Here is a 24,826-nt window from a genome sequence, read left to right as displayed (position 1 = left end):
ACATACAGTTTAGGTAAAATGACTTAACAAGTGACATCAATAAGGGAGCATAGCATTCACCTGGATTCACCTGGTCAGTCTATGTCATGGAAAGAGCAGGTGTTCCTAACGTTTCGTACACTCAGTGTATACTATGTCTCTCTGATTATTACTTATGTTTTCAACATGGTACTACTGCATTCCTTTTACTTGATTCATTATTCAACACAATAAATAGCAAAAAGGAGAAAATATATTTTACAGTATGATTTATTTCACTACTTCCACTTCAGATGAGATTTCTCATTTTCTGTAAACAGTTTCACTTAATGCCTTAACTCAATTAGCCAATTACAGACTCTGAAATGGCACAATATTTCCTACATAGTGCACTACTTTTGACCAGAGCCCTAGCGGCCCTGGTTAAAAGTAATAGTGTACTACATAGGGAGGGAATAGGGTACCATTTCAGACCCAATCAGTCTGATCAAAATAGTCCAGTCAGAAACCATTGGCTAGTCTGACTGAAATGATGAGGTAATGATCTGGGTCACACAGCAGCTCAGTAATGTCAGTCTCATGAGTGCAATATAAAAGTGTCTGTCTCGCTCTACTCTTCCCTCCCTCCCATCCCTACACAGTCAGCCAGTCCCAATTCGATCCCTAAACTTCCCATTGGCCCCAACGTTTGCAGATGTGTAAGGTGGAAGCAATATGGGGGAAGCTTTATTACTACACTGCTCACACCTATCCAGACCCTTCAGATGAGGGGTTAGGGCCAAGGTGGGGGGAATAGGGAGTGATTTGGGACTGGCTGAGTCTCTTTTATCCCTCCCTCCCTTTCCCCCTCTTTCACCCCTCCTTCATTCACAAAAATACACACAGATAGGGGCATGTCACTAAGCCCAGTCCACATATCCCAGGCTGGATTCCATCACAACTTAAACCACCATCCTGTCTCCATTTACTAGTGAGAACACAACAGAGGGGCAGAGGCCTTCCCATCTCCATAGAAACATCCCTTGACCCCCGATTCTGATCTGTCCCATTGGTGCGCAGAAACCGTATCATTGGCTAAACCCAAGATCAAGTCCGCGATTGGCTCATTGGATTTCCGGCAGTGAGAGCCAGACAGGGTTCAAAGGTGATAGAGGTGGTCCGGTGGTCCATGGCCAAATTGGAGTCGGGGGCAGGACGACACAGCCAGTGGAAACGCTAGGGGTCAACAGGAGAGATGGACGAGATGTTAGTCACACACACAACATATGCCTTAATGCACTGTACAGTATGTCTTATATGCTTAGTACAGTCTTGTGCACTGAATTACTGGCCAACCTATTCACTATAGCATGATGGGAAGGTACAAGTTATTTTCAAGACACACTAACGAATGTCTTGTGTAATCATGAGGGTAAGTCACAGGGGAGATGGAGGTAATTAAGTGTAGAGTCAGTCCACATAGTGCAGTGTTGGACGGTAGGGGCAAGAGTAACAGTTAATGTGGGAGTCAGGGTTATGGTAGGGCCAAGTGTAGTAGTTGGCTGTTGGTGTAAAAATGTTACTGTGTGACTGACCTGTGTTAGGCTGCCGGGGGTGGTGGCAAGGGCGTAAAGTGCACAGAGGGGCAGCAGGGAGACAGAGGAGAGGGTGAGGAGCCATCCCAGAGCTGTGGCCCACCCCGGGGCTACTATGCCCTTCCCCAGGGAAAGAGGGGACCAGCACACCAAGGAGAACACAAACGTCGCCTGGTGAGAGAGAGAGAAAGAGAGTTGCACACACACATTGCTTGTCTGAATATGACACACTGGTCCAAGACGAATCCATTGGGTCAGTCTGATCCATGTGTAGGGTAAGAAATGTACAGAGAAAAGTCACAACAACTAGATTCTGCAAAAAAGTTAACCAAATAATTCACACAATTACTCAAATGTGTACACAGATATACAATGACAGACACAATTGGGATGTACATTGAGGGAAAAAAAGTATTTGATCCCCTGCTGATTTTGTACATTTGCCCACTGACAAAGAAAGGATCAGTCTATCATTTTAACAGTAGGTTTATTTGAACAGTGAGAGACAGAAGAACAACAAAAAAATCCAGAAAACGCACGTCAAAAATGTTATAAAATGATTTGCATTTTAATGAGGGAAATAAGTATTTGACCCCTCTGCAAAACATGACTTAGTACTTGGTGACAAAACCCTTGTTGGCAATCACAGAGGTCAGACGTTTCTTGTAGTTGGCCACCAGGTTTGCACACATCTCAGGAGGGATTTTGTCCCACTCCTCTTTGCAGATCTTCTCCAAGTCATTAAGGTTTCGAGGCTGACGTATGGCAACTCGAACCTTCAGCTCCCTCCACAGATTTTCTATGGGATTAATGTCTGGAGACTGGCTAGGCCACTCCAGGACCTTAATGTGCGTCTTCCTGAGCCACTCCTTTGTTGCCTTGGCTGTGTGTTTTGGGTCATTGTCATGCTGGAATACCCATCCGCGACCCATTTTCAATGCCCTGGCTGAGGGAAGGAGGTTCTCACCCAAGATTTGACGGTACATGTCCCCATCCATCTTCCCTTTGATGCGGTGAAGTTGTCCTGTCCCCTTAGCAGAAAAACACCCCCAAAGCATAATGTTTCCACCTCCATTTTTGACGGTGGGGATGGTATTCTTGGGGTCATAGGCAGCATTCCTCCGCCTCCAAACACGGCAAGTTGAGTTGATGCCAAAGAGCTCCATTTTGGTCTCATCTGACCAGAACACTTTCACCAGTTGTCCTCTGAGTCATTCAGATGTTCATTGGCAAACTTCAGACGGGCATGTATATGTATTCTTGAGCAGGGGGACCTTGCGGGCGATGCAGGATTTCAGTCCTTCACGGCGTAGTGTTACCAATTGTTTTTTTGGTGACTATGGTCCCAGCTGCCTTGAGATCATTGACAAGATCCTCCCGTGTAGTTCTGGGCTGATTCCTCACCGTTCTCATGATCATTGCAACTCCACGAGGTGAGATCTTGCATGGAGCCCCAGGCCGAGGGATATTGACAGTTCTTTTGTGTTTCTTCCATTTGCGAATAATTGCACCAAATGTTGTCACCTTCTCACCAAGCTGCTTGGCGATGGTCTTGTAGCCCATTCCAGCCTTGTGTAGGTCTACAATCTTGTCCCTGACATCCTTGGAGAGCTCTTTGGTCTTGGCCATGGAGAGTTTGGAATCTGATTGATTGATTGCTTCTGTGGACAGGTGTCTTTTTTACAGGTAACAAGCTGCGGTTAGGAGCACTCCCTTTAAGAGTGTGCTCCTAATCTCAGCTCGTTACCTGTATGAAAGACACCTGGGAGCCAGAAGTCTTTCTGATTGAGAGGGGGTCAAATACTTATTTCCCTCATTAAAATGCCAATCAATTTATAACATTTTTGACATGCGTTTTTCTGGATATTTTTGTTGTTATTCTGTCTCTCACTGTTCAAATAAACCTACCATTAAAATGATAGACTGATCATTTCTTTGTCAGTGGGCAAACGTACAACATCAGCAGGGGATCAAATACTTTTTCCCTCACTGTATGAAGTTCACAGGACTCTTCCCACACACAGGGGTCAAGGGTTAAAGGTCACTCACTGTGCACATGGCTGGCGTCAGGTAGCGCCAGCACAGCTTGAAGAAGGGCAGCGGGCTGTAGCCAATCATGTGCTTAATGTTGTCATTGAACCTGTCAGGCCCTAAGGAACAGGGTGAGGGGTTATTACATGGTTCTGTGGTCAAGGCTGGGTTCTGACAACAACAGTGGTTTAACCATGGTTCTGAATTGTAAGGACCAAACAATGTCAATCTGAAGTCCAGGCACAATCGTAAAGACCAGTAATTGAAAACTAGAAAATGGTCCTAGAGGCCCCAGACCACTTAAATTGGAGACCCATATAAGACGGTAGAGCTATAGTACAGGATATTGTCCAAGGTCCTGAATAGACCACCTTTAAATCCCACGGTCGTAATGCCCATAGAAGAACTACTGAAGACCTGACCGCAGTCTAAACGACCATGGACAAATGCCATTTCCACAGCTCTCCACGAGGATGCTCAGAAAGTAGTAAAGCATGGCTACCTCAACTCTCCCAAGTGTATTCGGAAAGTATTCAGACCCCTTCCCCTTTTCCACATTTTGTTACATTACAGCCTAATTTTAAAATTGATTGACTTAACTTTGTTCCTCAATCTAAACACATTACACCATAACGACAAAGCAAAAACAGGTTCTTAGAAATGTTTGTACATTTACATAAGTATTCAGATCCTTTGCTATGAGACTCGAAATTGAGCTCAGTTGCATCCTGTTTCCATTGATCATCCTTGAGATGTTTCAACAACTTGATTGGAGCCCACCTGTGGTAAATTCAATTGATTGGACATGATTTGGAACAGCACACACCTGTCTATATAAGGTCCTACAGTTGACGGTGCATGTCAGAGCAAAAACCAAGCCATGAGGTCGAAGGAAATGTCCGTAGCGCTCAGAGACAGGATTGTGTCGAGGCACAGATCTGGGGAAGGGTACCAAAAAATGTCTGCAGCATTGAAGGTCCCCAAGAACACATTGGCCTCCATCATTCTTAAATGGAAGAAGCTTGGAACCACCAAGACTCTTCCTAGAGCTGGCCGCCCGGCCAAACTGAGCAATTGGGGGAGAAGGGCTTTGGTCAGGGAGGTGACCAACAACCCGATGGTCACTCTGACAGAGCTCCAGAGTTTGTCTGTAGAGATGGGAGAACCTTCTAGAAGGACAACCATCTCCGTAGCACTCCACCAATCAGGCCTTTATGGTAGAGTGGCCAGACGGAAGCCACTCCTCAGTAAAAAGGCACATGACAGCTCGCTTGGAGATTGCCAAAAGGCACCTAAAAGACTCTCAGACCATGAGAAACAAGATTCTTTGGTCTGATGAAACCAAGATTGAACTCTTTGGCCTGAATGCCAAGCTTCACGTCTGGAGGAAACCTGGCACCATCCCTACGGTGAAGCATGGTGGAGGCTGCATCATGCTGTAGGGATGTTTTTCAGCGGCAGGGACTGGAAGACTGGTCAGGATCAAGGGAAAGATGAACAGAGCAAAGTAGAGAGAGGTCCTTGATGAAAACCTGCTCCAGAACACTCAGGACCACAGACTAGGGTGAAGGTTCACCTTCCAACAGGACAACAACCCTAAGCACACAGCCAAGGCAACTCAGGAGTGGCTTCGGGACAAGTCGCTGAATGTCCTTGAGTGGCCCAGCCAGAGCCCGGACTTGAACCCCATCGAACACCTCTGGAGAGACCAGGCTCCCGAGTGTCACAGCGGTCTAACGCACTGCATTTCAGTGCTAGAGGCGTCACTACAGACCCTGGTTCGATCCTGGGCTGTATCACATCAGGCCGTGATTGGGAGTCCCATAGGGTGCTGCACAATTGGCCCAGCGTCGTCAGGGTTTGGCCGGGGTAGGCCGTCATTGTATGTAAGAATTTGTTCTTAATTGACTTGCCTACTTAAATAAAGGTTAAATAAAAATAAAATGTAAAATACCTGAAAATAGCTGTGCAGCGACGCTCCCCATCCAACCTGACAGAGCTTGAGAGGATCTGCAGAGAAGAATAGGAGAAACTCCCCAAATACAGGTGTGCCAAGCTTGTAGCGTCATACCCAAGAAGGCTCAAGGCTGTAATCACTGCCAAACAAAGTACTGAGTAAAGGGTCTGAATACTTAAATGTAATATTTCAGTTTAAAATGTTTTATACATTAGCAAAATGTTCTAAAAACCTGTTTTTACTTCGTCACTATGTGGTATTGTGTGGAGATAGATGTGGGATTTTTTTTTTTGGAATCCATTTTAGAATAAGGCTGTAACGTAACAAAAATAGTGAAGGGGTCTGAATACTTTCCGAATGCACTGTAAACACACATGTATGAAGCAAAATGCACACACACACACACACACACACACCTTCTGACTGCTTAGGAATCCACCAGAGCAGAGAGGTTGCCACCTCACACAGACTGCTCCAGTCCCCATCATGCTTCCTATCTACAGCCCGTGTCTCTACCTTCTGGCTAGGGCTCTTATCCTAAAACAACAATCCTCTCTTACACTCTCAACTTACATGAAAACAAATTAAAGTAGATCACCCAAAATCCCTCTAAAGTTCCACTGTAGACTCTGTAGATTTTCACTCTGGCTTTTCTGTGTCTGAGCTTGTCTATGTTAGAGACTTAGTGTGAGCATTTGAGGCAGATCTATGCCCAGGCTTTTCTGTGTCTGGAACTTTTGGGATGTTAGCGTTAGAATGTTAGCGTTCGAAGAAGATTTATGTTCAGATTTTTCTATCACCGGAGTTTTTCTGTGTTAGCGTTAGCATGTTATCATCTAAGGGAGATTCATGCCTGAGATTTTCTTTGCCTATGCTTTTTGTGTGTTAGTATCTGAGGCAGCTACTGTGGGTTCCCCAGGGCCCCATGGCTGAGACTGTGTGGCGACACATTTAGCGGGAAGATTTAGGGTCTGGGGAGACAGTGATTCATCAATAGATCTTGCGCTGGCTCGGTCTCCACTACACTACAGCTCACACGGAATGTCTTCTGCCCGCAATAGACTACTCCAGATTCATATACTGTTGACCTGAATAGGAATGTGGAAGGTAAGGGAAGAGGACATACACAAGACTTGTGCATAGTTAACACCACCGTTAGCTCACTTTGTGTGTGTTTGCACAATTGAGAGATATCTATATATCTTGCTATGGCTAACAGAAAGAAAGTACTGTGTTTTGAGGCACACGTGTGTTCAGTACAGGTGTACAGTGTAAAGTCTACATTAGGTTGAAAGATGTGTTAAGGTTGTGATAAGGTATTTATTGTACACAACCCCTGGACTCACCGTAAACCCAGCCCACGGCCACCGACTGGAAGATGGACAGGAGCAACAGACTGGCCCCACTACAGGAGTAGTGGTCATAGATCTGGAACACATAGAGACCACCCTATCCAAAGAGATTGAGAGAACTTTACATCACAGATGTATCACCAATTCATAGATCTGCACAATTGAAAAGATAGAGGGAGATAATTTAATTGGGAGAAGGCATTTGGATAATGTACTAATTGTAACAGTGTCTAGCAGTAAGTGGATATGTCAACTAGTCGGACATTAGTTCAAATAGACAGACAAACAGACAACCAATCATGTAGACAGACAGGCAAGCAGACTGAGACAGACAGACAGTCAGCTAGCCAGCCAGCCAGCCAGCCAGCCAGCCAGCCACATAACCAGTCACGTAGACAGCCCCCCAAGCTAACCAGCCAGTCATGTGGCCAGTAAAACAGACAACCATCCATCCACCTAGCCTGACAACTCACACTAAATTCTTCTGCTGCTCTGTGGTTCGCTACAGACTTTAGGGGCACTTTATAAAACAAAGTAATCAGCGATTGGATCATCTCTAACCAATCGGAGTATCAAAGCCAAAGATGAACTTTCAAACTGCCGCTTTACCCACGTGTGCTTTGGCTGTGGCCCAACCCATCAGTTTCTTGACCAATTAGACGGCCCTGAATGTGTTCGCATTTGGTGAAGGGTTGGGGAGGTACTCAAGATTCAGACTTCCAGAGAAGAAGCTAACGTCCAAGGGCGTGGGGGTAGCGCTTGACCGGAGCAAGGAGTCCGAGTAGCCAAGAAATCATCTACCCATGCATCCATCCAACCAGACTCACCGGGGTGACCATGACCAGGCCAACCAGGAAGCAGACGACACACACCATCAGCAGCAGCAGCTCTCGTCGATAACCCCGCCGGATCACCGTAGGGTAGAGGTCAGTCACAGAGGTCATCAGGGCCTCCAGGCTCACAAACTGGACAGGGGGTGGAAGGGGAACGGTTGGTGTGTGTAAGATGGCTGTTACATTGCAATGCTTGTCTGTTGCATACTGTGTGTGTGTGTGCATGTGGATTCGATGCTTGTTACATTGTAATTCTTATTTGTTATACACTGGATGCATGTGTGGAAGAGACCCTGTGTGTTTGTGCCACACACACACACACACACACACACACACACACACACACACACACACACACACACACACACACACACACACACACACACACACACACACACACACACCTGTGTGTCCAGCCCCAGCATGATGATCATGAGGAAGAAGCACACAGCCCACAGCTGAGGGAAAGGCATCATGGCTACAGCCCGAGGGTACGCTATAAAGGCCAGCCCAGGGCCTGGAGAGAAACACACACAGTCAGACATACAGTCAGACAAACAAACACAACCGTACAACACCGAGTCAGACATATATAGAAAGTATTCACACCCCTCAACTTTTTTCACATTTTGTTCTTGTCACGATCACGGTCTTCAAACTCCCTGTCATAAAATGAGCCAAGGCGCAGCGTGCATGTAATTCCACATCTTAAATGGAAGTGAAACCTTTCACAAAAACCAGGTAAAACAGAAATCAAACGTGACGCAACTGCGGCGCACACAAACACTCACAGAAAATAATAATTACCCACAAACACAGGTGGGAAAACGGCTGCCTAAGTATGATCCCCAATCAGAGACAATGATAAACAGCTGCCTCTGATTGGGAACCATACTAGGCCAACAAAGAAATAGAAAAATAGATATGCCCACCCAAGTCACACCCTGACCTAACCAAATAGAGAATAAAAAAGTCTCTCTTAGGTCAGGGCGTGACAGTTCTGTTACAAAGTGGGATAAAAATGGATTTAATGGTACTTTTTGTCACAAAAATACTCTGTAATGTTAAAGTGGAAGAATTTAAAAAAACATTATAAAAAAAATATTAAAAATAAAACACTAATATATCTTGATTAGATAAGTATTCAACCCCCTGAGTCAATACATGTTAGAAACACCTTTGGTACAGCTGTGAGTCTTTCTGGGTAAGTCTCTAAGAGCTTTGCACACCTGGATTATACAATATTTGCCCATTATTCTTTTTAAAATGCTTCATGCTCTGTCAAGTTGGTTGTTGATCATTGCTAACCTGTTGGGTCTAGGGGGCAGCATTTGCACGTCTGGATAAAAAAAATGTACCCGATTTAATCTGGTTACTAATCCTACCCAGTAACTAGAATATGCATATACTTATTATATATGGATAGAAAACACTCTAAAGTTTCTAAAACTGTTTGAATGGTGTCTGTGAGTATAACAGAACTCATTTGGCAGGCAAAACCCTGAGACATTTTCTGACAGGAAGTGGATACCTGATGTGTTGTATTGACTTTAAACCTATCCCATTGAAAAACACAGGGGCTTAGGAATATTTTGGCACTTCCTATTGCTTCCACTAGATGTCACCAGCCTTTACAAAGTGTTTTGAGTCTTCTGGAGGGAGATCTGACCGAACAAGAGCCATGGAACGATGATGTCCCATTAGACACCTGGCGCGTGAGTTCATGTTGGGTACCCTCGTTCCAATACGTTATAAAAGAGTATGCATTCGTCCACCTTGAATATTATTCATGTTCTGGTTAAAAAGGCCCTAATGATTTATGCTATACAACGTTTGACATGTTTGAACGAACGGAAATATATTTTTTCCCCTCGTTCATGACGAGAAGTCCGGCTGGCTTACATCATGTGCTAACGAGACGGAGATTTTTGGACATAAATGATGAGCTTTTTTGAACAAAACTACATTCGTTATGGACCTGTGATACCTGGAAGTGACATCTGATGAAGAGAATCAAAGGTAATGGATTATTTACATAGTATTTTCGATTTTAGATCTCCCCAACATGACGTCTAGTCTGTATCGCAACGCGTATTTTTCTGGGCGCAGTGCTCAGATTATTGCAAAGTGTGATTTCCCAGTAAGGTTATTTTTAAATCTGGCAAGTTGATTGCGTTCAAGAGATGTTAATCTATAATTCTTTAAATGACAATATAATATTTTACCAATGTTTTCTAATTTTAATTATTTAATTTGTGACGCTGACTTGACTGCCGGTTATTGGAGGGAAACGATTTCCTCAACATCAATGCCATAGTAAAATGCTGTTTTTGGATATAAATATGAACTTGATAGAACTAAAAATGCATGCATTGTCTAACATAATGTCCTAGGAGTGTCATCTGATGGAGATTGTAAAAGGTTAGTGCATCATTTTAGCTAGTTTTATGGTTTTGGTGACCCTGTCTTTGACTTGACAAAACATTACACACAACTCTTGTAAATGTACTGTCCTAACATACTCTAAATTTATGCTTTCGCCGTAAAACCTTTTTGAAATCGTAAAACGTGGTTAGATTAAGGAGATGTTTATCTTTCAAATGGTGTAAAATAGTTGTATTTTTGAAAAATTTGAATTTTGACATTTATTTGGATTCAAATTTGCCGCTCTTGAAATGCACCTGCTGTTGATGGAGTGCACCACGGGTGGCACGCTAGCGTCCCACCTAGCCCCAAGAGGCTAAACAACCACTTTCAAGTCTTGCAAAATATTTTCAAGCCGATTTAAGTCAAAACTGTAACTCGGCCACTCAGGAACATTCAATGTGATCTTGGTTAGCAACTCCAGTGAAAATTTGGTCTTGTGATTTAGGTTATTCTCCTGCTGAAAGGTGAAGTAATCTCCCAGTGTCTGTTGGAAATCAGAAAGAAACAGGTTTTCCTATAGGATTTTGCCTGTGCTTAGCTGTACTCCATTTCTTTTTATCCTAAAAAACTCCTTAGTCCTTGCCCATGACATGCATACCCATAACATGATGCAGCCACCACCACGCTTGCAAATTTGAAGAGTGGTACTCAGTGATGTTTTGGATTTTCCCCAAACATAATGCTTTGTATTCAGGACAAAAAGTTAATTTCTTTGCCACATTTTTTGCATTATTACTTAAGCGCCTTGTTGCAAACAGGATGCGTTCTTTGGAATATTTGTTATTCTGTACAGGCCTCCTTCACCCACACTGCCATTTAGGTTAGTATTGTGGGATAACTACAATGTTGTTGAACCATCCACAATTCTCATATCACAACTAGGGATGTTGAGGCGACTGTATTATCGCCCCACCGAAGGTCACGAGTCATGAAGGCAGTCAAATTCCACATGATCGTTTAGTCATGGTATTTACGCTTCTCCAAGCTCTGATGCTGCTGATGGTCATTAGTAGCCTACCAAACTTGCTAACTGTCTGGTACTCAGCACTCTATTGTCCCTCTAATCACTCTGACATCAACGCAAATGTAAATCGGAAATGTAGTCAAACACATCATGAGAGCCCATGAGCTCATGTTGCGCAACATTTCAATAGGCTAGGCAATTGCGGGAGAAAACAGAGTGATAGCCGCTAACAAAAAGAGGAGGATCCCATCATCTTTCTAATGGTTAGGCCTACTATTTATTTCTCAACTTTCCTAATATTAAGCACATTGCTTATATTTAAAGAAGGAGTATAGCCTACTTGGCTGGCATAAAAATAAACCACGGAGAAAAGCATCCTCCATTCGCTATTTAAGTGCACAGATCACATGTATTTTTTCCCCTGCCCCTGTTTCGAGACAGGTGCATGATAGTGGTCCGTTCTAAATCAAAACAAATTTCACACATTATTTAGTATACGGAAAGACAAGATTAAATCAAGAATAGTCTGATGGGTGAAAATATTAGCCTATCACTTGTGAATGATCCCCAGCATAAAAAACAGCCTTTCTTGTGACTTTTTCTTATCATAGTCTCACACCTCATGTAGCCTATCCCATAGGCCTATATATTTTAACCTCTCTTGGGTAGGGGGCAGTATTTTCACGGATGGACAAAAAAACGTACCCAAATTAAACGGCCTACTACTCGGGCCCAGGAACTAGAATATGCATATTATTAGTAGATTTGGATAGAAAACACTCCGAAGTTTCTAAAACTGTTTGAATGATGTCTGAGTATAACAGAACTCATATGGCAGGCAAAAACCTGAGAAAAATCTAACCAAGAAGTGGGAAATCTGGTGCTTGTAGTCCTTTCAAGTCATTGCCTATCAAACACAGTGACTTAGGGTTCATTTTGCACTTCCTAAGGCTTCCACTAGATGTCAACAGTCTTTAGAAAGTTGTTTGAGGCGTCTATGGTGAACAGAGAGCGAACAGAGGAAGTTGGAATTTGTTGACTCAGGAACGCACATGAGTTCATTGGCGCGCATTCACGTGAGGGGTAGCTGTGTTCCAAAACGTTTTTCAAGACATTGGAATCATCCGGTTGTAATATTATTGAAGTTCTAAGTTAAAAAGGCCCTAAAGATTGATGCTATACAAGGTTTGACACGTTTGAACGAACGTAACTAGAACATTATTTGACTTTTCGTCGTGACATTTTGGCCGCGCTTCCTACACTTGGAGTAGCTTACTGAACGCGCAAACAATAAGGAGCTATTTGGACATAAATTATGGACTTTATCAAACAAAACAACATTTATTTTGGACCTGGGATTCCTGGAAGTGCCTTCTGATGAAGATCATCAAAGGTAAGTGAATATTTCTAATGCTATTTATGATTTTAGATGACTCCAAAATGGCGGGTATCTGTATTGCTTGATGTCTTTTTCTGAGCGCAGTACTCAGATTATTGCAAAGTGTGCTTTCCCCGTGACGCTAGCGTCCCACCTCCCCAAGAGAGGTTAATAAGGTTTGTATCACAACTAAAGAGGCCAAATAACTTCTTAAAATTAAGCACATTAACCCTTTACAAGGGGTGTAGAGCTTAACTGTCATATACAGTTGAAGTCGGAAGTTTACATACACTTAGGTTGGAATCATTGAAACTCGTTTTTCAACCACTCCACAAATTTCTTGTTAACAAACTATAGTTTTGGCAAGTCGGTTAGGACATCTACTTTGTGCATGACACAAGTAATTTTTCCAACAATTGTTTACAGACAGATACAGTGAATTATGAGTCAAATTATCACAATTCCAGTGGGTCAGAAGTTTACATACACTAAGTTGACTGTGCCTTTAATTCCAGAAAATGATGTCATGGCTTTAGAAGCTTCTGATAGGCTAATGGACATCATTTGAGTCAATTGGAGGTGTGCCTGTGGATGTATTTCAAGGCCTAACTTCAAACTCAATGCCTCTTTGCTTGACATCATGGAAAAATCAAAAGAAATCAGCCAAGAACTCAGATTTTTTTTGTAGACCTCCACAACTCTGGTTCATCCTTGGGAGCAATTTTCAAACGCCTGAAGGTACCACGTTCATGTGGACAAACAATAGTACGCAAGTATAAACACCATGGGACCATGCAGCCGTCATACCGCTCAAGAAGGAGATGCATTCTGTTTCCTAGAGATGAACGTACTTTGGTGCGAAAAGTGCAAATCAATCCCAGAACAACAGCAAAGGACCTTGTGAAGATGCTGGAGGAAACAGGTACAAAAGTATCTATATCCACAGTAAAATGAGTCCTATATCGACATAACCTGAAAGGCCGCTCAGCAAGGAAGAAGCCACTGCTCCAAAACTGCCATAAAAAAGCCAGACTACGATTTGCAATTGCACATGGGGACAAAGATCGTACTTTCTGAAGAAATGTCCAATGGTCTGATGAAACAAAAATAGAACTGTTTGGACATAATGGGTCTTAATAATCGTTATGTTTGGAGGAAAAAGGGGGAGGCTTGCAAGCCAAAGAACACTATCCCAACAGTGAAGCACAGGGGTGGCAGCATCATGTTGTGGGGGTGGATTGCTGCAGGAGGGACTGGTGCCCTTCACAAAATAAATGGCATCATGAGGGAGGAAAATGATGTGGATATATTGAACCAACATCTCAAGACATCAGTCTGGAAGTTAAAGCTTTATCGCAAATGGGTCTTCCATTTGACAATGACCCCAAGCATACTTCCAAAGTTCTGGCAAAATGGCTTAAGGACAACAAAGTCAAGGTATTGGAGTGGCCATCACAAAGCCCTGACCTCAATCATATAGAACATTTGTGGGCAGAACTGAAAAAGCGTGTGCGAGCATGGAGGCCTACAAACCTGACTCAGTTACACCAGCTCTGTCAGAAGGAATGGGCCAAAATTCACCCAACTTATTGTGGGAAGCTTGTGGAAGGCTACCCGAAATGTTTGACCCAAGTTAAACAATTTAAAGGCAATGCTACTAAATAATATTTGAGTGTATGTAAACTTCTGACCCACTGGGAATGTGATGAAAGAAATAAAAGCTGAAATAAATCATTCTCTACTATTATTCTGACATTTCACATTCTAAAAATAAAGTGGTGATCCTAACTGACCTAAGACAGGGAATGTTTACTAGGATTAAAATGTCAGGAATTGTGAAAATGTTAGCCCAATGTTTGTAGAACAACTAAACTTACATGAATAACTCTAAATTAAGCATATAGGAGTACCTGTTTCTTTGTTAACCACTCAACACAGAATAGCCGCATGTGCGCACTCCCTCAAATCATTTGGAGAAAATATCCTTTCTATTTTATTCAGCTGAGTTCAGTTGTATTCTTCATACTATAAAATAATATAAAATAATGCCATGGTATAATAAGAAAATCTTGCCTGCTAAATGAACTAGTGTAGCCCACAGCCATTTGGCATAGCCACATCAGGACAACTCAGAGTATGCTATTCTGTTCTTCTGAAATAGAAAACATTTTCTTCATATTATGTTTCTTTAGACCTGTCTAAAATAAATAATGGATTTATTGTGAAGGTGTAGGCTATATTACATGGATGTATTAGATGTTTTAAAATGGAAGCAAAGAGATGCTAAATGTGTTTATGCTAATTAACGGTCAATTACCGTGACACCGACAGTTATTTCGTGACCGCCACAGCCCTAATCACAACCATTAAACTCGGAAACTGTTTTCACCATCGATCTCATGGTGAAATCCCAGAGCGGTTTCCTTCCTCTCCAGCAACTGAGTCATGAAAGACGCCTGTATCTTTGTAGTGACTGGGCTCATTGATACACCATCCAAAGTGTAATTAATAACTTCACCATGCTCAAAGGGATATTCAGCATTTGCTTTTTTTTTTATATATTCTTTTACACATCTACCAATCGGTGTCCTTCTTTGCAAGGCATTGGAAAACCTCCCTGGTCTTTACGGTTGACTCTGTGCTTGAAATTCATTACTCGATTGAGGGACCTTACACATAATTGTATGTGTGGGGTACAGAGATGTGGCAGTCATTAAAAATCATGTTAACCACTATTATTGAACACAGAATGAGTCCATGCAACTTATGTAATTCGTTGAGCACATTTTTACTCCTGAACTTATTTAAGCTTGCATAACAAAAGTGTTGAATACGTATTGATTCAAGATCTCTTAGCTTTTCACTTTTAATTAATTTGTGAAAAATTTCAAAAATCAAAATTCCACTGACATTATGGGGTATTGTGTGTAAATCAGTGGCAAAAAAAAATCTTAATTTAATACATTTTAAATTCAGGCTGTAACAACAGAATGTGGAAAAAGTAAAGAGGTGTGAATAATTTCTGAAGCCGCTATCTATACAACTGTACATGTTACACAGTCAGCAACATAGACACAAATACAGATGCGTTTAAATAGTCAAAACCCGTAATGTACCTGACTGGGCCACATCTGCGATGTCCATGCCCTGCTCCTGAGCCATGAAGCCTAGCACAGTGAAGATGGCAAACCCTGCCAGGAAGCTGGTGCCACTGTTCAGCAGGCACAGGAAATAACAGTCCCTGGCAAACAGCACAGACAATCAATCACTGAGTAAATATAAGGAGCAGAATCTCAATGAATCACTGACTTCTAACTATGAACAAAAAATAACAATTAATCAATAAAACAATCAATAAATGAAACACAATCAGTCAGTTAATCAATGAATGAAATATCTGATCTGCTAAATAAATCGATAAATTGATTAACGAGACAATTTTAAAAAGCACACAATGGCAAGAAGACAGTCAGTCAATACATCTGAATAAATGTAATCTTTCGCAGCCCCATACAATTGATCAATCCAATCAATCAATGCAATCAAGACAGATCAATCAAAACAAGACGAATCATTCCATAGTGGCATAAAAAGAAGGGATCATGTTCAAAAGAGTAATCAATTATCTTTATGGTCCGGCGTCAGCTTCAACTTTCAAAGAGCTGTCCAGCTACAAAAGAAGCCTGGGTCATGTTTATTGTGCACCAAACAACCCCCCCCCCCACCCCCCAAAAAAAAGACAAACAGGGAGGTACTACCGGGACCTGTCCAATAAGAAACGCACACTTTTGTTTTTCCGTTGCAAAGTGCTTTAAAACGTTTTCCATTATGTTCCCTAATGAACACGGCCCTGGGTTTGTAATTGCCAGGACCTGCATGTCAGTGTGGGAAACAGACAGTGTGGGATTTTGTTCTAGGTGGGGTATGGTGTCAGTGTTTTCCCTGTCATTCCAAGCATTCCCTATTACCTATTCCCCGGGTCAAAAGTAGTCCACTACATAGGGAATTGGGTGCCATTTGGAACAAAGGCAGGGAGTACCTTCAAAAGCAAAAGTTCTACAGATAAATCTGTCAATTCATGAGTTGAAAATTGAAAGGTGAAATTATTCCTTTGCTTTATTTGTCTTGGTGAGCTAAGTTGATGAAATTAGTACCACTTTGTTTGTATTTGCTTTCTATCATCTACTGTGCGTGTGCATGTGTGAGGCTCACTTATTGCAGTCATTGTTGTATTTGTTGTAGCTTCCCAGGGCGGTAAGGCTCCCCAGACAGATGCCATAAGAGAAGAAGATCTGAGTCCCCGCATCCATCCATACCTTAACAAATAGAGATGGACGGAAGGAAGGATGGAAAGAGAAAAAGTACAAATATATGAGAGAGCGAGAGAGACAAAAGACAGAGATAGAGAGCGCATGGCTGCATAGATATATGCATAGACTAGGGTGTCGAATCAAAAATGCATATTTTTACCAATGGGTAATATGTTATTTCATTATTTAGGGAGAAGAGCAACTTTAATATTGCAGATAGATTGTAGCTTCCATAAATGTAATTGTCTGCATCATTTCCAATCCCCCATATATACTTTTTGTATACATACATATTTAGAAAAAGTGTGTGTGTCCCTCCTGAGATGTGTGCAAATCCCTGAGATGTGTCCCTCCTGAGATGTGTGCAAATCCCTCCTGAGATGTGTGCAAACCTGGTGGCCAACTACAAGAAACGTTTGACCTCTGTGATTGCCAACAAGGGTTTTGCCACCAAGTACTAAGTCATGTTTTGCAGGGGATCAAATACTACCCCCCCCCCCACACACAGGCATTTTTTTCCCCCCTTGGCATTTTTCCTATTTTGTTGCCTTACAACCTGGAATTAATTTATTTTTTGGGGGGGGTTTTGTATCATTTGATTTACACAACATGCCTACCACTTTGAAGATGCAAAATATTTTTTATGGTGAAAAAAACAAGAAATAAGACTAAAAAACTTGAGCGTGCATAACTATTCACCACCCTCAAAGTCAATACAATGTAGAGCCACCTTTTGCAGCTGTAAGTCTATTCGGGTATGTCTCTATAAGCTTCGCACATCTAGCCACTGGGATTTCTTCCCATTCTTCAAGGCAAAACTGCTTCAGCTCCTTCAAGTTGGATGGGTTCTGCTGGTGTACAGCAATCTTTAAGTCATAGCACAGATTCTCAATTGGATTGAGGTCTGGGCTTTGACTAGGCCATTCCAAGATATTTAAATGTTTCCTCTTAAACCACTCGAGTGTTGCTTTAGCAGTATGCTTAGGGTCGTTGTCCTGCTGGAAGGTGAACCTCCGTCCCAGTCTCAAATCTCTGGAAGACTGAAACAGGTTTCCCCTCAAGAATTTCCCTGTATTTAGTGACATCCATCATTCCTTCAATTCTGACCAGTCTCCCAGTCCCTGCCGATGAAAACATCCCCACAGCATGATACTGCCACCATGCTTTACTGTGGGGATGGTGTTCTCAGGGTGATGAGAGGTGTTGGGTTTGCACCAGACATAGCATTTTCCTTGATGGCCAAAAAGCTCAATTTTAGTCTCATCTGACCAGAGTACCTTCTTCCATATGTTTGGAGAGTCTCCCACATGCCTTCTGGCGAACACCAAACACATTTGCTTATTTTATTCTGGCCACTCTTCCGTAAAGCCCAGCTCTGTGGAGTGTACGGCTTAAAGTGGTCTTATGGACAGCTCCATCAGGGTTATCTTTGGTCTCTTTGTTGCCTCTCTGATTAATGCCCTCTTTGCCTGGTCCATGAGTTTTGGTGGGCGGTTTGTTGTGGTGCCATATTCTTTACATTTTTTAGAATGGATTTAATGGTGCTCCGTGGGATGTTCAAAGTTACAGATCTTTTTTTATAACCCAACCTTGATCTGTACTTCTCCACAACTTTGTCCCTGACCTGTTTGGAGAGCTCCTTGGTCTTCGTAGTGCAGTTTGCTTGGTGGTGCCCCTTGCTTAGTGGTGTTGCAGACTCTGGGGCCTTTCAGAAAAGGTGTATATATATACACTGAGATCATGTGACAGATCATGTTTCCTGTTTCCGGTCACAACTTGCAGACTTGTTTACGCTGCTGATCTTACTTTGATACCTGACGGTTTTTTACTTTTTCATTACCATATATTTTTACTTTTTCCCTCACTCAACTTTTTTCATTCAACTTTTTCACCCCGGAGGTTTTATCTGGACATGGTTCGTCAGGACTTCAAACAGCCGAAGCTAAGTAACATTAACATGATGCCTTCTAATTGCAGTCGTTGTACTTATAATATACAGGAGAACGATCGCCTTACGGCAAGGATAGCTGTGCTGCAAGCCCAGCTTCAGACGCGATCGTTAGGCAAGGGTAATTTCAGTGTAGGAAAGGATGAAACAGCGTCTGTGCCACCAGTAAGTACAGATAGTAACGTTAGTATAAACCCCCTCGCACGGTCCCCGCAGCCGGACATCTTTCTCATGGCTTCTGGAGGGAAACGCTGTAGGAATGCTCAACCGGTGTCGCTTATTCAGCCGACAGAAACTTTCAACCGGTTCTCCCCATTAAGCGAGTCGGAGTCGGAGGCCGAGACTTCTCTGGTCTCTACTCCTCCCGTTGTGGGGTCTGAGACGCCGACGGCTCCCACCATTAGCTCTGACAAATTGAAAACCCTAGTCATTGGCGACTCCATTACCCGCGACTCCATTAGACTTAAAACTAATCATCCAGCGATCATACACTGTTTACCAGGGGGCAGGGCTACCGACGTTAAGGCTAATCTAAAGACGGTGCTGGCTAAAGCTAAAACTGGCGAGTGTAGAGAGTATAGAGATATTGTTATCCACGTCGGCACCAACGATGTTAGGATGAAACAGTCAGAGGTCACCAAGCGCAACATAGCTTCAGCGTGTAAATCAGCTAGAAAGATGTGTCGGCATCGATTAATTGTCTCTGGCCCCCTCCCAGTTAGGGGGAGTGATGAGCTCTACAGCAGAGTCTCACAACTCAATCGCTGGTTGAAAACTGTTTTCTGCCCCTCCCAAAAGATAGAATTTGTAGATAATTGGCCCTCTTTCTGGGACTCACCCACAAACAGGACCAAGCCTGGCCTGTTGAGGAGTGACGGACTCCATCCTAGCTGGAGGGGTGCTCTCATCTTATCTACGAACATAGACAGGGCTCTAACTCCTCTAGCTCCACAATGAAATAGGGTGCAGGCCAGGCAGCAGGCTGTTAGCCAGCCTGCCAGCTTAGTGGAGTCTGCCACTAGCACAGTCAGCGTAGTCAGCTCAGCTTTCCCCATTGAGACCGTGTCTGTGCCTCGATCTAGGTTGGGCAAAATTAAAAATGGCGGTGTTCGCTTTAGCAATCTCACTAGTATAAAGACCTCCTCCATTCCTGCCATTATTGAAAGAGATTGTGATACCTCACATCTCAAAATTGGGTTACTTAATGTTAGATCCCTCACTTCCAAGGCAGTTATAGTCAATGAACTAATCACTGATAATAATCTTGATGTGATTGGCCTGACTGAAACATGGCTTAAGCCTGATGAATTTACTGTGTTAAATGAGGCCTCACCCCCTGGTTACATTAGTGACCATACCCCCCGTGCATCCGGCAAAGGCGGAGGTGTTGCTAACATTTACGATAGCAAATTTCAATTTACAAAAAAAAAACAACAATGACGTTTTCGTCTTTTGAGCTTCTAGTCATGAAATCTATGCAGCCTACTCACTCACTTTTTATAGCTACTGTTTATAGGCCTCCTGGGCCATATGCAGTGTTCCTCACTGAGTTCCCTGAATTCCTATCGGATCTTGTAGTCATAGCAGATAATATTCTAATTTTTGGTGACTTTAACATTCACATGGAAAAGTCCACAGACCCACTCCAAAAGGCTTTCGGAGCCATCATCGACTCAGTGGGTTTTGTCCAACATGTCTCTGGACATACTCACTGCCACAGTCATACTCTGGACCTAGTTTTGTCCCATGGAATAAATGTTGTGGATCTAAATGTTTTTCGTCATAATCCTGGACTATCGGACCACCATTTTATTACGTTTGCAATTGCAACAAATAATCTGCTCAGACCCCAACCAAGGAGCATTAAAAGTCGTGCTATAAATTCTCAGACAACCCAAAGATTCCTTGATGCCCTTCCAGACTGCCTCTGCCTACCCAAGGACGTCAGAGGACAAAAATCAGTTAACCACCTAACCGAGTAACTCAATTTAACCTTGCGCAATACCCTAGATGCAGTTGCACCCCTAAAAACATCTGTCATAAGAAACTAGCTCCCTGGTATACAGAAAATACACGAGCTCTGAAGCAAGCTTCCAGAAAATTGGAACGGAAATGGCGCCACACCAAACTGGAAGTCTTCCGACTAGCTTGGAAAGACAGTACCGTACCGTGCAGTATCGAAGAGCCCTTACTGCTGCACGATCATCCTATTTTTCCAACTTAATTGAGGAAAATAAGAACAATCCGAAATTTCTTTTTGATACTGTCGCAAAGCTAACTAAAAAAGCAGCCTTCGCAAATGGAGGATGGCTTTCACTTCAGCAGTAATACATTTATGAACTTCTTTGAGGAAAAGATCATGATCATTAGAAAGCAAATTACAGACTCCTCTTTAAATCTGGGTATTCCTCCAAAGCTCCATTGTCCTGAGTCTGCACAACTCTGCCAGGACCTAGGATCAAGGGAGATACTAAAGTGTTTTAGTACTATATCTCTTGACGCAATGATGAAAATAATCATGGCCTCCAAACCCTCAAGCTGCATACTGGACCCTATTCCAACTAAACTACTGAAAGAGCTGCTTCCTGTGCTTGGCCCTCCTATGTTGAACATAATAAACGGCTCTCTATCCACCGGATGTGTACCAAGCTCACTAAAAGTGGCAGTAATAAAGCCTCTCTTGAAAAAGCCGAATCTTGATCCAGAAATTATAAAAAACTATCGGCCTATATCGAATCTTCCATTCCTCTCAAAAATTTTAGAAAAAGCTGTTGCACAGCAACTCACTGCCTTCCTGAAGACAAACAATGTATACGAAACGCTTCAGTCTGGTTTTAGACCCCATCATAGCACTGAGACTGCACTTGTGAAGGTGGTAAATTACCTTTTAATGACGTCAGACCGAGGCTCTGCATCTGTCCTCGTGCTCCTAGATCTTAGTGCCGCTTTTGATACCATCGATCACCACATTCTTTTGGAGAGATTGGAAACCCAAATTGGTCTACATGGACAAGTTCTGGCCTGGTTTAGATCTTATCTGTCGGAAAGATATCAGTTTGTCTCTGTGAATGGTTTGTCCTCTGACAAATCAATTGTACATTTCGGTGTTCCTCAAGGTTCCGTTTTAGGACCACTATTGTTTTCACTATATATTTTACCTCTTGGGGATGTCATTCGAAAACATAATGTTAAATTTCACTGCTATGCGGACGACACACAGCTGTACATTTCAATGAAACATGGTGAAGCCCCAAAATTGCCCTCGCTAGAAGCCTGTGTTTCAGACATAAAGAAGTGGATGGCTGCAAACTTTCTACTTTTAAACTCGGACAAAACAGAGATGCTTGTTCTAGGTCCCAAGAAACAAAGAGATCTTCTGTTGAATCTGACAATTAATCTGGATGGTTGTACAGTCGTCTCAAATAAAACTGTGAAGGACCTCGGCGTTACTCTGGACCCTGATCTCTCTTTTGAAGAACATATCAAGACTGTTTCAAGGACAGCTTTTTTCCATCTACGTAACATTGCAAAAATCAGAAATTTTCTGTCCAAAAATGACGCAGAAAAATTTATCCATGCTTTTGTTACTTCTAGGCTGGACTACTGCAATGCTCTACTTTCCGGCTACCCGGATAAAGCACTAAATAAACTTCAGTTAGTGCTAAATACGGCTGCTAGAATCCTGACTAGAACCAAAAAATTTGATCATATTACTCCAGTGCTAGCCTCCCTACACTGGCTTCCTGTTAAGGCAAGGGCTGATTTCAAGGTTTTACTGCTAACCTACAAAGCATTACATGGGCTTGCTCCTACCTATCTTTCCGATTTGGTCCTGCCGTACATACCTACACGTACGCTACGGTCACAGGAGTGTGAAGGTGAACGGAAAGGCTGGAGCAACGAACCGCCCTTGCTGTCTCTGCCTTGCCGGTTCCCCTCTTTCCACTGGGATTCTCTGCCTCTAACCCTTTTACAGGGGCTGAGTCACTGGCCTACTGATGTTCTTCCATGCCGTCCATGGGAGGGGTGCGTCACTTGAGTGGGTTGAGTCACTGACGGGGTCTTCCTGTCTGGGTTGGCGCCCCCCCCTTGGGTTGTGCCATGGCGGAGATCGTTGTGGGCTATACTTGCCCTTGTCTTAGGACGGTAAGTTGGTGGCTGGAGGCATCCCTCTAGTGGTGTGGGGGCTGTGCTTTGGCAAAGTGGGTGGGGTTATATCCTGCCTGTTTGACCCTGTCCGGGGGTATCATCGGATGGGGCCACAGTGTCTTCTGATCCCTCCTGTCTCAGCCTCCAGTATTTATGCTGCAGTAGTTTATGTGTCGGGGGGCTAGGGTCAGTCTGTTACATCTGGAGTATTTCTCTTGTCTTATCCGGTGTCCTGTGTGTATTTAAATATGCTCTCTCTAATTCTCTCTTTCTCTTTCGTCTTTCTCTCGGAGGACCTGAGCCCTAGGACCATGCCTCAGGACTACCTGGTATGATGACTCCTTGCTGTCCCCAGTCCACCTGGCCGTGCTCCTCCTCCAGTTTCAACTGTTCTGCCTGCGTCTATGGAACCCTGACCTGTTCACCGGACGTGCTTGTTGCACCCTCGACAACTACTATGATTATTATTATTTGACCATGCTGGTCATTTATGAACATTTTAACATTTTGACCATGTTCTGTTATAATATCCACCCTGCACAGCCAGAAGAGGACTGGCCACCCCTCATAGCCTGGTTCCTCTCTAGGTTTCTTCCTAGGTTTTTGGCCTTTCTAGGGAGTTTTTCCTAGGGAGTTTTTCCTAGCCACCGTGCTTCTTTCACATGCTTTGCTTGCTGTTTGGGGTTTTAGGCTGGGTTTCTGTACAGCACTTTGAGAATATCAGCTGATGTACGAAGGGCTATATAAATAAATTTGATTTGATTTTGATTTGATGTGACACAGCGTTCACACAGGTGGACTTTAACTAAATTATGTGACTTCTGAAGATAATTGGTTGCACCAGATCTTATTTAGGGGCTTATTTAAGGACAACAAAGTCAAGGTATTGGAGTGGCAATCACAAAGCCCTGACCTCAATCCTATAGAAAATGTGTGGGCAGAACTGAAAAAGCGTGTGCGAGCAAGGAGACTGTAACGATCATCTGAAAGAGGGGACCAAGATGCAGCGTGGTGAGTGTTCATATTGAATTTTAATAATACAAAACACTTGAACATAAGACAAACGAACACCAACAGTTCTGTCGGGGCAAACCACACAACAGAAACAACTACCCACAAAACCCCAAAGGAAAACAGGCTGCCTAAGTATGATTCCTAATCAGAGACAACGATAGACAGCTGCCTCTGATTAGGAACCCTACTCGGCCCAAAACAAAGAAATACAAAAACATAGAAAAAGGAACATAGAACGCCCACCCAATGTAACACCCTGGCCTAACCAAAATAAAGAACAAAAAACCCCTCTCTATGGCCAGGGCGTTACAGAGACCTACAAACCTGACTCAGTTATAGGAATGGTTATCTGTCAGGAGGAATGAGCCAAAATTCCCCCAACTTATTGTGGGAAGCTTGTGGAAGGCTACCCGAAACATTTGACCCAAGTTAAACAATTTAAAGGCAATGCTACCAAATACTAATTTAGTGTATGTAAACGTCTGACCCACTGGGAATGTGATGAAATAAATCAATCATTCTGACATTTCACATTCTTAAAATAAAGTGGTGATCCTAACTGACCTAAGACAGGGAATTTTTACTGGGATAAACATTTCAGGAATTGTGAAAAACTGAGTTTAAATGTATTTGGCTAAGGTGTATGTAAACTTCCGACTTCAACTGTATAGTACTAGTCAAAAGTTTGGACACACCTACTCATTCCAGGGTTTTTCTTTATTTTAACTATGTTCTACATTGTAGAATAATAGGGAAGACATCAAAACTATGAAATAACATATATGGAATCATGTAGTAAAAAAGTGTTAACCTGTTGGGGCTAGGGGGCAGTATTTTCACTGGTTACTAATCCTACCCAGTAACTAGAATATGCATATACTTATTATATATGGATAGAAAACACCCAAAA

General features: G+C 42.8%; 1 protein-coding gene across 8 annotated transcripts in view; it reads right to left on the bottom strand.

Moving 5' to 3' along the window:
* Positions 1 to 231: 231 nt before the first annotated feature.
* Positions 232 to 24,826, bottom strand: part of LOC106575119 (sodium- and chloride-dependent GABA transporter 2) — a 54,308-nt gene continuing 29,713 nt past the window's right edge. For 7 of the 8 annotated variants that reach the window (XM_014151328.2, XM_045698757.1, XM_045698759.1 and 4 more), the window contains 8 exons: positions 16,708 to 16,811; positions 15,612 to 15,736; positions 8,131 to 8,243; positions 7,721 to 7,858; positions 6,888 to 6,990; positions 3,603 to 3,703; positions 1,554 to 1,724; positions 232 to 1,194 (listed from right to left, as the gene is read on the bottom strand). In XM_014151328.2, the coding sequence (XP_014006803.1) occupies positions 1,066 to 1,194; positions 1,554 to 1,724; positions 3,603 to 3,703; positions 6,888 to 6,990; positions 7,721 to 7,858; positions 8,131 to 8,243; positions 15,612 to 15,736; positions 16,708 to 16,811 (984 nt within the window). In that variant the 3' untranslated portion in view covers positions 232 to 1,065. The remainder of the gene's footprint in view (positions 1,195 to 1,553; positions 1,725 to 3,602; positions 3,704 to 6,887; positions 6,991 to 7,720; positions 7,859 to 8,130; positions 8,244 to 15,611; positions 15,737 to 16,707; positions 16,812 to 24,826) is intronic. The other variant, XR_001321689.2, reaches the window with a different exon arrangement.

This window comes from Salmo salar, chromosome ssa17, assembly GCF_905237065.1.
Source record: "Salmo salar chromosome ssa17, Ssal_v3.1, whole genome shotgun sequence".
NCBI classification, from domain to species: Eukaryota; Metazoa; Chordata; class Actinopteri; order Salmoniformes; family Salmonidae; genus Salmo; species Salmo salar.
This window is presented reverse-complemented; position numbering and strand designations above follow the sequence as displayed.